This window comes from Ovis aries, chromosome 15 (genome assembly GCF_016772045.2).
Source record: "Ovis aries strain OAR_USU_Benz2616 breed Rambouillet chromosome 15, ARS-UI_Ramb_v3.0, whole genome shotgun sequence".
Lineage (NCBI taxonomy): Eukaryota > Metazoa > Chordata > Mammalia > Artiodactyla > Bovidae > Ovis > Ovis aries.
In genome coordinates, this window is record NC_056068.1 from 76,864,235 (window position 1) to 76,878,564 (window position 14,330).

Below are 14,330 nucleotides of genomic sequence, written 5' to 3' on the forward strand. Positions count from 1 at the left end.
ATGGCGAGGACCAATAATGTGACTGAGTTAATTATCAGCGGTCTTTTCCAGAGGTGCAGAGAGTGTGCTTTGCGGTGTTTCTGCCCGTGTACTTGGCCACAGTGGTGGGCAATGGCCTCATTGTTCTGACGGTGAGAGTCAGTAAGAGCCTGCGTTCCCCCATGTACTTCTTCCTTAGTCACCTGTCGCTGGTGGAGATCAGTTACTCCTCCACTGTTGTCCCTAAATTCATCACAGACTTACTCTCCAAGATTAAGACCATCTCCCTGGAGGGCTGTGTGGCTCAGATATTCTTCTTTCACTTCTTTGGAGTTACTGAGATCTTCCTGCTCACGGTGATGGCCTATGACCGCTACGTGGCCATCTGCAAGCCCCTTCACTACACAACCATCATGAGCCGGTCTCTGTGCCACCGTCTGGTGGCTGCTTCCTGGCTGGGGGGCTTTGTTCACTCCATGGTGCAGATCATTATTACTCTCCAGTTATCCTTCTGCGGTCCCAACGTGATTGACCACTACTTCTGTGACCTCCATCCCTTGTTCAGGCTTGCCTGCACTGACACCTCTGTGGAGGGGGTCATTGTGTTGGCCAATAGTGGATTATTCTCCATCTTCTCCTTCCTCCTCTTGGTGTCCTCCTACATTGTCATCCTGGTCAACTTGAGGAACCATTCAGCAGAGGGGAGACGCAAAGCCCTCTCCACCTGTGCCTCTCACATCACGGTGGTCGTCTTGTTCTTTGGACCTGCCATCTTCCTCTACATGCGGCCCCCCTCCACCTTCACTGAGGACAAGCTGGTGGCCGTGTTCTACACGGTGGTCACCCCCATGCTGAACCCCATCATCTACACACTCAGAAATGCAGAGGTGAAAGTTTCCTTGAGGAGGTTGTGGGGCAGGAAAGTAAACTCAGGGTTGCAATAAAAATGAAAATATTAAAAATTTAGTATGTATAGGGTGACCAAATATGCATTCTGACTTTAGTGAATATGAGCAAGAGAGGAAAAGTTAACCTGTTCATACTTTTTGTTGTATTTTATTTTATTAGTTTTTACAACACTGCCCTATGATGATGAGAGTTTAAGTTTCCTTTTCCTTTAGACACCACCAGAAAATTCCAAACTTCCCTTGTACTTCAGTGCTGCCATCATTAAACCCAAATTCCGCACAGAATTCACGCTTGCAAATTTGTGGCAGCTTTCTTTTATTCTGTCTTTATTGTCATTAAACAATAAAATATCTAATTATTTAGGTACTCTAGATATATGTGGTTGTTTAATTTCTATAAAGCTTATTTTATAAATAAAGATTTGTTGTTGATGATTTAGTTGCTAAGTGGTGTCTGACTTTTTTGCAACTCTGTGGGCTGCAGCCTGCCAGGCTCTTCTGTCTGTGGGATTTCCCAGTCAAGAATGCTGGAGTGGATTGCCATTTCCTTCTCCAGGGGTCTTCCTGACCCAGGAATTGAAATCATGTCACCTCATTAGCAGGTGGATTCTTGACCACCTACCCACCTGGGAAGCTCAGATGAAGATCTAGGTACCACTAATAAATTTACTGAATGACTGAAAAAGCTTGTTTCCAAAGCAGTAACTGACTTGTTCCTGAGACTCCAACCAAGCTTGTCTGTCTACTTTGAGTGATGGCATAAAGGCACCCTTTTATCAGCCTATGTGGCCTCAGACTTCCCTGGCAATTCCAGAAGACCTCAGCTCCTGCTCTGTCTAAATCCGTCTAAGCCTTCACTATCTCAGTCTGGTCAGAACCGGGCCTTAAACTTCTTTCAGATACCATTCTTTTCATAAAACCTGTGCCAGTTTCCTTTGAGTTGGGAAGACTTGACTTCCTCTGAAAACTAATTGCCCTTTGCTTATATGGACAGGTTTCGGGTATTTAATCCTGTGTATTTTATACTATTGCTCTTTCTGGATGTGTATACCTTGAAGTCTACTTGAGGGCTGAACATTACTTACCTTTATGCTCTGCTTCACTGTCAGCATAATTTTATGCACATACTATATCCTCAGCAAAGTTGAATAAATGAATACAAACTTAAATAGATTAATGGATAACAGAATATGTCAATAGCATGTAAACTCTGGTGTCAAGGTTCATACACAGTGATGTGAAGAATAAAGAATGTCTCAGCATCCAATCCTAAACTTCAATTTCTAGAGTATACTTTTAAAATTATTTTCTTTGCATAGAAATGGTGAAATTTTCACTTGGCATTATAGCATCACTCCAATTAACAAACAATCCACATTAACCATTTTAATGTTAACATATGCTATCATTCACTTCAGTTCAATTCAGTCACTCAGTTGTGTCCAGTTCTGTGACACCGTGGACTGCAGCATGCCAGGCTTCCCTGTCTATCACCAACTTCCGGAGTTCACTCAAACTCATGTCCATTGAGTCAGCGATGCCATCCAACCATCTCATCCTCTGTCATCCCCTTCTCCTGCCTTCAATCTTTCCCAGCATCAGGGTCGTCTTTTCAAATGAGTCAGTTCTTCGCACCAGGTGGCCAAAGTATTGGAGTTTCAGTTTCAGCATCCGTCCTTCCAATGTATATTCAGGGCTGATTTCCTTTAGGATGGACTGGTGGATCTCCTAGATGTCCAAGGGACTCTCAAGAGTAACACTGATGCTCTCATTAGAGAGTAAAACTTGTTAATACACTTGAGTAATGGTGACAGAAGAAATATCGCTTCAAGTCATGATTTGGGTGAGATTAAGATAGAATTGCCACTTTGTTAACTTTCTGTATGGAGCATCTGAGATTGTGTTTTCACCCAAAATACTTTTGGTTTCTCATATACCATCTTTTCCCATATAAGACCTGAGTAGTTCATGTCATATTGTGTTTTAGATCAGCTCCTTGTACTCCTTGGTAGCAATCATAGCTCTTTCTGAGCTGTCCTTATCTAAATGCCTTCTCTTCTTTGGTGACCCAGAAGGCAAAGTGCACAGATTTTAGGGAGGAACAGCTGGACTTCAATTCCCACCCTGTCATCTCCCGCCTGCACAACACTGGGCTCATTCACTTTTTCTCTTGGTGTCAGCACGCTGGGATGTGTGGAAAGACTGTGGCATGTGGAGAGAGATCATAATTGAAAAAATAATGTTATTTGTTTACTGATGGCTGCGCTGGGTCTTTATTGCTGTGCGGATCTTCTCTAGTCGAGGTGAGCAAAGGGCCGCTGTCTACTTGCGGTGCTTGGGCCTCTCACTGCGGAGGTTTCTCTTGTTGCGGAGCGCAGGCTCGAATGCACGGGTTTCACTCGTTGCCTCGCATGGGCCCCTTGGCTGCAGCTCCTGGGCTCTAGAGCACAGGCTAGTCGTGCTGCACGTGGGATCCTTCTGGATCAGGGACTGAATCTGGAGACAGAAGATTACAGTTTCGTATGATCCCTCCCTATCAGTGTGATAACATAGGAGTGCCAGGAAGGCTTTCCTAACTTCCTTGGTGCCCTCATCCCCTTAATATGATTCTAATGTCTGAAATTCCCCAGTAGGAGCTTTGTTTCAGGGCAGTAGGGCTTTGCTAGAAGGGAGACTATTGTTAATCACTAATATCTTAGTTTGGATAATTTTACAAGATGGTTTTCTTTTCTTTCTAGATGGTTGTTATCTGGCCCCTGAAATACGGTTCAATCCAAATCCAGTTCATTGTCTGCTTTTGCTGTGAGCTAAGAATTGTTTTTACATATTAAATGTTTGAAAACGATTCAAAGTAGGGTAATGCGCTGTGATACATGAAAGTTAACACATAATTCAAATGTTAGTGACCATAAGTAAGGGTTCATTGGACTATAGTTGTACCCAGTATTTCACTTCTTATTTATGGCAGTTTTTGTGTTAGTTTGCCATGAGTAGTTGTGACACAGTGTGGTTTATATAGCCTAAAATACTTACCATGTAACCCTTTAGAGAAATTTGCCCATCCCTGGCTTAAGCCATAATGATCTTTATTACTTACTCAACAGGAAGTTGGGAGGTCAGCAGTCCCCAGGTTGTTTTGTTATTCCTATGACGCCCAAGCATCTGGCTGGTGCCCCTTGGATTCTGCAGTCTGCCTCATCATGGCCGCTAGGTGTCTCTAGCAGCTTTTGGTGTTATCTGCTCCCATGCAGGGAGGGAGAGGCTCTCATTTTATTGTGGGAAATATTTCCCAGAAGTTCCCCAGAGCATCTCTGACTCCTATTGACCAGAACTAGGTCATATGTCTATGCTGAGATGCAAAGGAGGCTGGAATAGTAAGTAGTGAAAATAAGAATGAGATTATAACATGAGACCAAATACTGTGTTTCCTCTGAACTGGTCACACTGGTGTTCAATAATATCAGAGTCCTTTCATTAAATAAGGGAAGTCTCCAAGGGGAGTTTTCGTAGAGGGAACCCTGGGGGATAGTGATGTGGGCACAGTGAGGTTGTTAAAATGATTTGAATCTGGTGCCAGAGTCTTCAACTGAAATTGAGTTTAACCTCTTAGGGACTGTGCAACCCCAAGTAAGTGACTAAAACCCGTAATTCAGTTTCTTTAATTAGCATGAAAGTTTGGGCCAAGTGCAAGAAGCATTTTATTTTTTTGGCCATGCTACACAGCATGTGGGATCTTAGTTCCTTAACCAGAGATTGAACCTGTGCCCTCTGCATTGGAAGCATGAAGTCTTACCTACTGGACTGCCAGAGAAGTCCCAAGAACCATTTTCCTAGCAACACTGTTTTCCTGATAGCACACCCTGGTTTTTTCCCCCGACGAATGATAAAGGATTGAGGCCCTAGGATGAGAGTTCTTTTGTGAAATTCAAAGCATCTCTTGTTACAAGGAATTTAGACTATATGCAGTTGTTATGATAGCATGGTTCCTAGACTCGCCTGTACCAGATACCTAGTTTCAATAACGATCAGTTTAGCAGAAATCTTGCTATGTCTCTACCAGGGCATCTCAATGGCGGCATTGCTGACATTTTGGTTCAGACACTTTTGGGAGGCTGTTCTGTTCATGTAGGATGTGTCCTGGAATCCCAGGCTTCGACCTACTAGATGCCAGTAGGAACATTCTCCACCCAAAATGTGACCAGGACAAATGTCTCCAGATATTGCCAAATGTCCTCTCTGAGGAAGATTGCCCCCAGTTAAGAACCACTGATTTGTACCAGTTTCTCCTTCTATCCAAAATTAAGGGTGTTCCTGGAACGTCCCTGGTGGCCTGGTGGTTAAGAATCCACTTTCCTACGCAGCTGATGCAATTCTATCCCTGGTCAGGAGCTAGGATCCTTCGTGCCTGAGGGCGACTAAGCCCGGGGCCAAAACTGAAGAGCAGCCCAGGCATTGGAGAAAGCCCACGTGCGCAAGGGAAGATCTCATGTGCAGCTAAGGCCTGACACAGCCAAGCAAGTAAATAAAAACAGGAAACACCCAAAATTCCCCAAACAAAACAAACCAAAAAAAACTAGAGTGTTTCTATATGATCCTCTGTAAACCGAAATGAGGTAAAGTGAAGTGGCAATCACTTTAGGACGCATCTTGCTAACAGATGCACAAAATAAGATAAACCACCGATGCTCACAGACAGAGCTGAGAGTTATGGCAGCTTGATGCTGAAATGCTTAACAGTGCCAGTTGCTTGGGGTGTGTGCTGCCTCTACAATGCTCACTTGTTAAGACAAATGCTGCTGTTTCCCCTTTTTATCTTTTTCTGTAAAAGGAAAAGTCCTCTTCGGGAAACAGGTATCAGTGGAAAACAGTGGTGGTGTAAAGTGAACCTTTGAAACGTGGGGGATGCCTGTAACCTCGTCCAAACCAAAGGCCAGGAGAAGGGCTATCTGTTTCCTGACACATACCACCCATATTCCTTGGACCCATCCTTTGAATGGTGTCCTGTCATGTGAAGTCACATGACTGAGTTCATGATAAGCAAGAGCTGGATCTAACTGACCTCTGCATGGTATAGGGACCCACAGCCTAAGCGCCCTGTGAACACCGGGTGAAATTACTTTAATATATTCCCTACGGATTCCTGAAGTTATGTTACTTACAAGGAAGTTTGGGATGTTAGTACCCAGGTCCTGCTTCCCACGAGGCAGGTGCCTGATGAGGAAGGGGAAAGCACGCCTCTTTGGGGACCAATCTTCTCTCACTTGATCACCATGCCTTCCCTCTTAGCAGGGTGAATTCAAGGCTGAGCTGCCAGAATTATTCTTCTCTGTGGAACATGGACAGACAAGAGTTTTGTGTTCTTCTTTTTAATTGGGTGGAGTAGACTTAGGCTTAGTAGAATCAGGCTTAGTCTTAACATTCCCAAGCCTAAGGCTGGAAGGGAAACCGATTTCCCATCTGGCAACTTCTGAGCTGTATGAGCTCTGGTTGCGAGCTTCGCCTGACTGCTTTGAAATTGAAACCTGCACTAGGTGAGGGATGTTCTCGGGGTGATATTTGCCTCTCTCTGATCAGAGCAGAAAAAAGATCTGGGCTGAGGCACCAAAGGCACAGAAACTCTGGGGTGAGTTTTGCTTTGTGAGCATGTGATGATTACAATTCCACTTTGAAAGTAAAGGGGATGCTACCAGGAAGGCCGTGGTATTTTACAGAGTGCTCTCCCATTGGTCTGGTCTTTGCCTGAAATAAGCACTGAGCTAGATGTGGGATTCAGGGATGGAGAAGGTGTGGTCTTGGTCCTTGGTGACCTTTGTTCTTTCAGTATCTGCTGAACATCTGTGACGTACCAAACCCTGCGCTAAGAAGGCTAGGACGACCTATCTGCACTATTCCTCCATCCTATGTACACCCGGTGAGTGTGATTTTGTGCAGGTGCTTCAGTTAGCACTGGAGATAGAGTGGTAGTAAGAAATAATATCTGCTCTAGAAAGTTCAGCGTGGTGGGGCAGATGGTCACGTAAAACAGTTACAGTACATTCAATGTGTACGTGCATGCTAAGTCGCTTTAGTCATGTCTGACTCTTTGCGACCCCATGGACTGTAGCCCACCAGGCTGCTCTGTCCATGGGCTTCTCCAGGCAAGAACTCTCTAGTGGGTTGCCATGCCCTCCTCCAGGGGATCTTCCCAACCCAGGGATCGAACCCACGTCTCTTGCATCTCCTGCATTGGCAGGGGGATTATTTACCATTAGTGCCACCTGGGAAGCCCCACAGTTCAATGTGCAAAGTGCTGTATTTCCAAAATGTTCTAAGAGAGGAGGGTCACTGAGCCTAGAGTTCTATGGATTGCAGAGATGGATTTCCTATTTCTGAGAAGGTTCCAAGTTTGCAGAGTTTGAATGGTAGCATTTCAGGTACGCAAGGGACTATTATATAATTCACGCCTTAAGGAAGGTGTATCATTTCAGATCACCCTTCCAAATTACTGCCTCCTGGTGGCTACATCATGGCTAAAACACACAATGTGACAGAATTCATTTTCCTGGGACTTTCTCCCAACCCAGAGGTGCAGAAAGCCTGCTTTGTGATATTTCTGCTCCTGTACACAGCCATTGTGCTGGGGAATTTCCTCATTGTCCTCACTGTCATGAGCAGCAGAAGCCTTGGCTCCCCCATGTACTTCTTCCTGAGCTACCTGTCCTTTGTGGAGATCTGCTACGCCTCGACGACAGCCCCCAGACTCATCTCAGATCTGCTGGCTGAGAGGAAAGCCATCCCTCTGTGGGGCTGCATGTCACAAGTTTTCTTTATCCACTTGTTTGGTGGCACTGAGATTTTCCTGCTCACTGTGATGGCCTATGACCGCTACGTGGCCATCTGCAAGCCCCTCAACTATACCACCATCATGAACCGGCAGGCGTGTGCCGTCCTGGTGGGCGCAGCATGGGTGGGGGGCTTTGTGCATTCCTTGGCCCAAATCCTTCTTGTCTTCCGCTTGCCCTTCTGTGGCCCCAATGTGATCGACCACTATTTCTGCGACGTGCTTCCCCTGCTCAAACTTGCCTGCTCTGACACCGTCCTCATTGGCCTTCTGATCGTTGCCAACGGGGGGACCCTGTCTGTGATCAGCTTCGTGGTCCTCTTATCCTCCTATGTGGTCATCTTGCTCCATCTGAGGACTCGGAGCTCCGCGGGGCGGCGCAAGGCCCTGTCCACCTGTGGGGCCCACATCACTGTGGTCACCTTGTTCTTTGGGCCCTGCATCTTCATCTATCTGAGACCCTCTACCACCCTGTCTGTGGACAAGACGGTGGCTGTGTTCTACACGGTGATCACCCCACTGCTCAACCCTGTCATCTACTCCCTGAGAAATGCTGAAGTGAAGAAGGCCGTGAAGAGGCTGTGGATCAGAGCAGTGAAAGTAGAAGAGAGGTAGAGGCTGAGCCTTGGTGTTGATCCTTGGGTTTACAATGATGCTAAGACCAGCATTTAAAAATCCTATTATAGAGGGAAATAAAAACAGAGAAATGCTCACAATAAACATTTTAATTAAAATATATTGTTTCATTCAATAAAAATGTAAAAGATTATGTCTAAGTAGATGTAAAGACTGGAAGGAAATCTACTCCATCTTTTCAGTAGTCAAAAAAAAAAAAAAATGCCTAGTCCAAACTGAAGGGGCAGAATGGGACGAAGTTCAGTTCACAGGACTTGTTAGTTCTAGAGTATTCTCACTGGTTTCCATGCTCAACAACTTCATTATAATTCCTTGTAAAATATTTCCTCTTATGGATATACTGTTACTTAAGCCAACCAGTCCATTCTGAAGGAGATCAGCCCTGGGATTTCTTTTGGAAGGAATGATGCTAAAGCTGAAGCTCCAGTACTTTGGACACCTCATGCGAAGAGTTGACTCATTGGAAAAGACTCTGATGCTGGGAGGGATTGGGGGCAGGAGAAGAAGGGGACGACCGAAGATGAGATGGCTGGATGGCATCCCTGACTCGATGGACACGAGTCTGAGTGAACTCCCGGAGATGGTGATGGACAGGGAGGCCTGGTGTGGTGTGATTCATGGGGTCGCGAAGAGTCGGACACGACTGAGTGACTGAACTGAAATGAAAGCCATTGTTTTGGTTCAAATGATAAAGTGTGATAAAATATTAATATTTGGGATATTTGAATCAAGCATATACAGGAATCCTTTGTACTATTATTGCAACATTTTTGTAAGTCAGAAATTATTTTAAAGTTAAAATATTTTCAAAATTAAATAGCTTGTTGTACAACTTGCATTTTTAGTTTTTTTGGTAAGTGAATAGGATAGTTTTAATTATTGATTAGCTTTGAGTCTTATTTACAAAGTTTTTAATGTTTAAAGCTTTACATTTCCACATAGTAATATTAATCAGTTTTTCTTTTGATTTTTTGCATTGTGTCTGTTTAGATTATCTTACAAGATCAACTAAACTTATATATTTAAAGAAATTAGTTAAAATTTTAACTTAATTTTGTGGACTAATAATATATTCTTAATATTAAAAATCATCAACAAAATAAAAAGACAGCCAAGTGGAAAGTTTCATTCCATTCTTTTCCACATCCCCACATCTGCACTAGATAAACAATTTTCTTAGTTTTTGTTTTTCTTTTGGTGTTTCTTTAAGCAAATACTAGAATATATATATGACATATATTATATATTTGTATAATATATATTACATATTAATAATCCAATCTAATATTATATATTTATGTAAATTATATAAATATAATTATATTATATTATCATATATAAATATTTGTATTATAAATATTAAAATATATAAATATAATATAATAACTATAAGTTTAATATATATTAAATATGTATGTATATATTATTATTTACATATATTATTATGTATTATGTTATATATTATTATATATGATATATATTATATGTATTATTATATATTATATATTTTATGATCATATATATGCATATATACATATTTTATTATATATGTACATATATTATTATATATTTATATTAATATATATAATATGTATAATCAATTATATATTATTAATATATAATATATATGTATATATAATATACATTACACATATTATATTTTAATGTATATAATATATAAACCACATACAATTAAGATATATGATTATATATTTATATATTCAATTTATATATAAATTATATATGAATTATATGTATTTATAATATACATACAGTATATATATTTATATATACTATATATAAATATATATGAATTATATTCCTGAATATATCATCTTATATGTATTCTAGTATTTGGTTAAAGAAAAAAAAATATAAATATATATAATATTTTATTATATATTATACATTTTATATATTATATTAATATATACTAATATAATTATTGCATAATTGATTATTAATATTTAATCATAATTATTAATATAAATAAAATGTAATTAATGATATATTTCATATCATATTATAATTATATATTATATTATATCTATATATATTTTAGTATTTGCTTAATTAAAACCGAAAAGAAAAAAAGAAAACTAAGAAAATTGTTTATCTACTGGGTGTATACATATATATATATATATGTGTATATATATATCTTTTATCTCTGTGTTTTACACAAACATGCTATGTAAATGAATCTGAAAGTTTCTTTATTTACTTAACAATATATCTTGGGAAATTTTTGTGTATTAGTACAAGGAAAACTTCCTCTTTCTTGTAGTTTTTCATGTTCATTGAACAGGTATACTGTTATTACTTGTCCAGTCTTCCACTGATAAATATTTGGATTATTCTGAAGTGTTGCAGAGAATAACTTCGATTTAAATATGTGCAACAGAACTACTGTGTAGTTCTAGAAATAAAACTGCTTCGGATATTACCAAACTGTCCTTCACCTATTTCTACTCTCACCAACAACTTTGTTTTTCTTGTAAAATGTTTTGCTGAATTTTGGGATTTTGCTACATCCCAATACATTTCAATACAATCATTGAAAAAATGGGAAGTCAAATAATTTTAATGTTCATTTCTCTTATTTGGAATGAGGTTGAACATCTTTTGGGGAACTCCCTGGCAATCCTGTGGTTAGGACTCCACGCTTCACACACACACACTTTCACGCGCGTGTGTGTGTGTGCACACACATGTGCATGTATACACATGGGTCTCTGACTAAAAGGAGTGAGGTAGGGCAGAAAGGAAACTCTGTCTTCCCACGTCTTTGGCCACAGAAATGCACACCGTGGACCACTGTTTATATCACTTCACTTCATCCCATCAGCCTATGTTATTCCTAGAAGTCCTTCCCAGGTTCTGGATGTAAAAAAGCTGTTAAACATACAGTGGTTTTACTACATTTGTTTCTTTTTCAGAGTTATAATGGTGAGAAGGTAAGAAATTCTGAGCCTATTACAGTAGCCAATGCCGTTTAGTTAAAAAAAAGTTATGGAGATAGGCATTGATGGAGAAAGGTTTAACATAGGTTCCTTTAAGTAGTGAGAAATCCTGGGGCTTTAAAAATAGAGTTTCTGTTCTTGAAGTATTTAAGATGAGTTACAGGAAGAGGCCACATGTATCACACCACTGTTTCATAATGTATTTGGCCAAACATACAAAGCTCTGAAGAAGTAGCATGGCTGAAGACTGGGGGCAAATTCTAGTTTTATTTCCTTCTGGCCCCTTTGGTTCATAGTGAGGCACCAGCTGCTGGTGACATATTCTGCGTAGATGGGAGATGCTACACTGAGTCATTTGACACAACGGGAAAATGTAGTATTTATATAGGTCTGAACCATTCTCATCATCCTTCTGAGCCCCAGTGACCTGATCTGTCCGGTGGGAATGCTAGTTTCTATAGTAGAGCGTTACTGTGATGGTATGTGAGATGGTAGGAGTTGAAGGACACAGATGTACTGTGCTGTTACTTATGAGACTATGCCCAGAAGTTAGGGAACTGCAGTCCTTCTGAAGCCCTTGCACATGAAAACCATGTGCTCACAGCAGTAAAATGCTTAGAACTTTAAAAGTGAGTCGTGGTAGGACCTCTGTACTAGGAGTTAGGAAGAGTTTAACTATGCTATCAATGGACAGGGTGGCTTGGCACAGTGATTGTCCCTGTTTGACTGTTTGGGCATCTTTAAAATGAATGAGCTGGGCAAAATGATCCTGAAGGCCCTTCCGTGACTAGCATTCTGTGATTCAATAGTCACATGTGGACTATGTGCGTGAAGTGGTCCTGGTCCTCTTGGTTACAGTCTCCCTGGAGCTCACTGACTTCACTGAGCTAGTGAGGGTGGAGGTCAGAATCAGCCGGCAAAAGCCTCTTGTGGATGTCTGGGGTGGGACAGAAGGATGCTGTGATCCTGGATTCTCCTCCATCATTTGCTTGAAATGCAGATGGAAACCTCTAGGGGTCAGGGCAAGAGGTTGTTAATTATACAGGGGCGAGTAGAAGTCCCAGCATTGTAACTGGATTAATTAGAAGTTCCTTAACCTCTGAAAGGAAACAATTGGGAAGTTGACTTTTGCTCTTCTCAGAAATTCCCCAGACAGGGGATGCCAGAAAAGTTCAGGGAATTCAATTCTCTAGTCTCAGTTTTCCATCTCATTCACTTAAATACATACAGTTTCACTGCCCAGAAAATATTTTTCTAAATCTTCATTTTACTGGATTTTGGGATAGATTGATCTTATTCTATTCGCCTATAACTTTCCTCATGAGAAAGTCATTAAGTGCTGGAATTGACACATGCAGATATTGGCATGGGTGGTGCCTTGTGAGTCCACTGAAGAAGGTAAGCATTAACTGGTGCTTTTTTTTGGGGTAGAACAGCTTCTGACTCAGGCAGGGTCTTCACACACATCGCACCATTCATTTTTGTTACTCTAGCTTCCATGTATTTCAATCATGGGCAGTCTTTCTTAGATTTGTCCACTCTTCCAGCAGATGGGTCACACTTTAGATATCATCCTATATAAGTCTCTCCTGACACCTTCAATGACAGGAGGAGAAAGTGACTCTGTAGTTTGACTTAGAGCAGATATGACAATCACCCTCACCAGAACCACTTGTAAAATGGTCACTGTGGGGGTGTTAAAGCTGGTTTTGATTTCTGCTGAGTCATGTACGAATATCCTTTTGAAAAATTCAAGGGGGCTGGCTAAAACATTTTCATGCCTGAAAGTCTCTGGTGAAAATGAAGGCATTAGCTTCTTTCAGACCTGGGGATAGAACTACACAGAACCTAAATATTGCTGAGGACCAATCGTGGCCCAAGATTCCCAAGTTTTAGATCAGTGCAAACTAACATACTATTTATATTTCCTTGTGTCTGTGAAACAAAAATCTCTGTCTGCCTGGAGTGACTTGTGGAAGTGAATCAGTTTTCTGACTACGGAAGTTTCAGAAGTTAAAGTTAAGAATCAAGGCAATAAGCAATATTCAAGGTAAGCTTATTCACTTAATCTCTATAGGGGCATTCTTTGGAATTATTTTCAAAAAGCTTACTTTTTATACTACATACCTTCATATACTTATATATATATTTATAAGATTCTTGCAATGATATCTTAGTTTTGAAATAGGGGTAGCAGCAGATGCAGAGTTCAGGGGTCAAACCTCCAGTATTTATTAACTCTGCTGAGTTCCCTACCCTATGTGAGGTGTAACAGTAGAACCCTGTAAAGATGGAAAACTGAAGTAGGAGCCCACTATTGTTCACATCGTTACTGTTATTTGTTTTAGAGCTTAATCTTTAGCCTTGCTTTGCCTTTTGCTATCAACATGACTCTTCTCTCTCCATGCTCTCTATTCAGCATGGAAGCCTGCTGTCTGCGGGCACCAGTGGGAGGAGTCAGTGGATGAGATGTGTAAGGGAGAGAGTATTGGACAGGAAGCTGTGCAGACCGATCGTAGTCCAGGCTCTGCACCAGCCCGCTGTGTGAGTCTGGGTCTTCTGTAAGAAGAGGAATCCACGAGCTTCCTTCCAGATCTAACAGTTTATTTCACTCAGTAAGGGACACTAGTGAGGAGAGGCTGGGCATCTGATTCCTCTGGTGACAGAATATCTTTGGAAAACAAGTAGGATAAAATGAGTACTGGAAAAGTCAGTCGGACCAGTTTGTTTAAAATTATACTTTATTTGTTGGACTTATTGAGGACTTAAGCCTGGAATACAGCTACTCAGATAGCTCTGAGGAACTGTTCACACCAATCTTATTTTTCAGAAGTCCCAGGACCTAGAGTTCTATGATAGGAAAATTATAATAAGAAATCATAGATGAGGATGAGAATGAAGAAGCTTCACAGAAGTTGTTTATTGGGTCTAATGTGTCTTAAGAATACAGCTACTCAGATAGCTCTGAGGAACTGTTCACACCAATCTTATTTTTCAGAAGTCCCAGGACCTAGAGTTCTATGA

At 40.9% G+C, this 14,330-nt stretch overlaps 1 protein-coding gene and 1 pseudogene across 1 annotated transcript; both read left to right on the top strand.

Moving 5' to 3' along the window:
- LOC101120776 (olfactory receptor 4B1-like) lies at positions 1–923 on the top strand (annotated as a pseudogene).
- Positions 924–5,282: 4,359 nt separating this feature from the next.
- LOC101121037 (olfactory receptor 4X2-like) lies at positions 5,283–8,539 on the top strand. Its single transcript, XM_060400182.1, has one exon. The coding sequence runs from the start codon at positions 7,393–7,395 to the stop codon at positions 8,320–8,322; it is 930 nt and encodes a 309-aa protein (XP_060256165.1). The 5' UTR covers positions 5,283–7,392; the 3' UTR covers positions 8,323–8,539.
- Positions 8,540–14,330: the final 5,791 nt, after the last annotated feature.

What these genes read in the sequence shown, in the direction of transcription:
- LOC101121037 (XM_060400182.1), top strand. Translation starts at nt 7,393, where the DNA reads ATGGCTAAAACACACAATGTGACAGAATTCATTTTCCTGGGACTTTCT.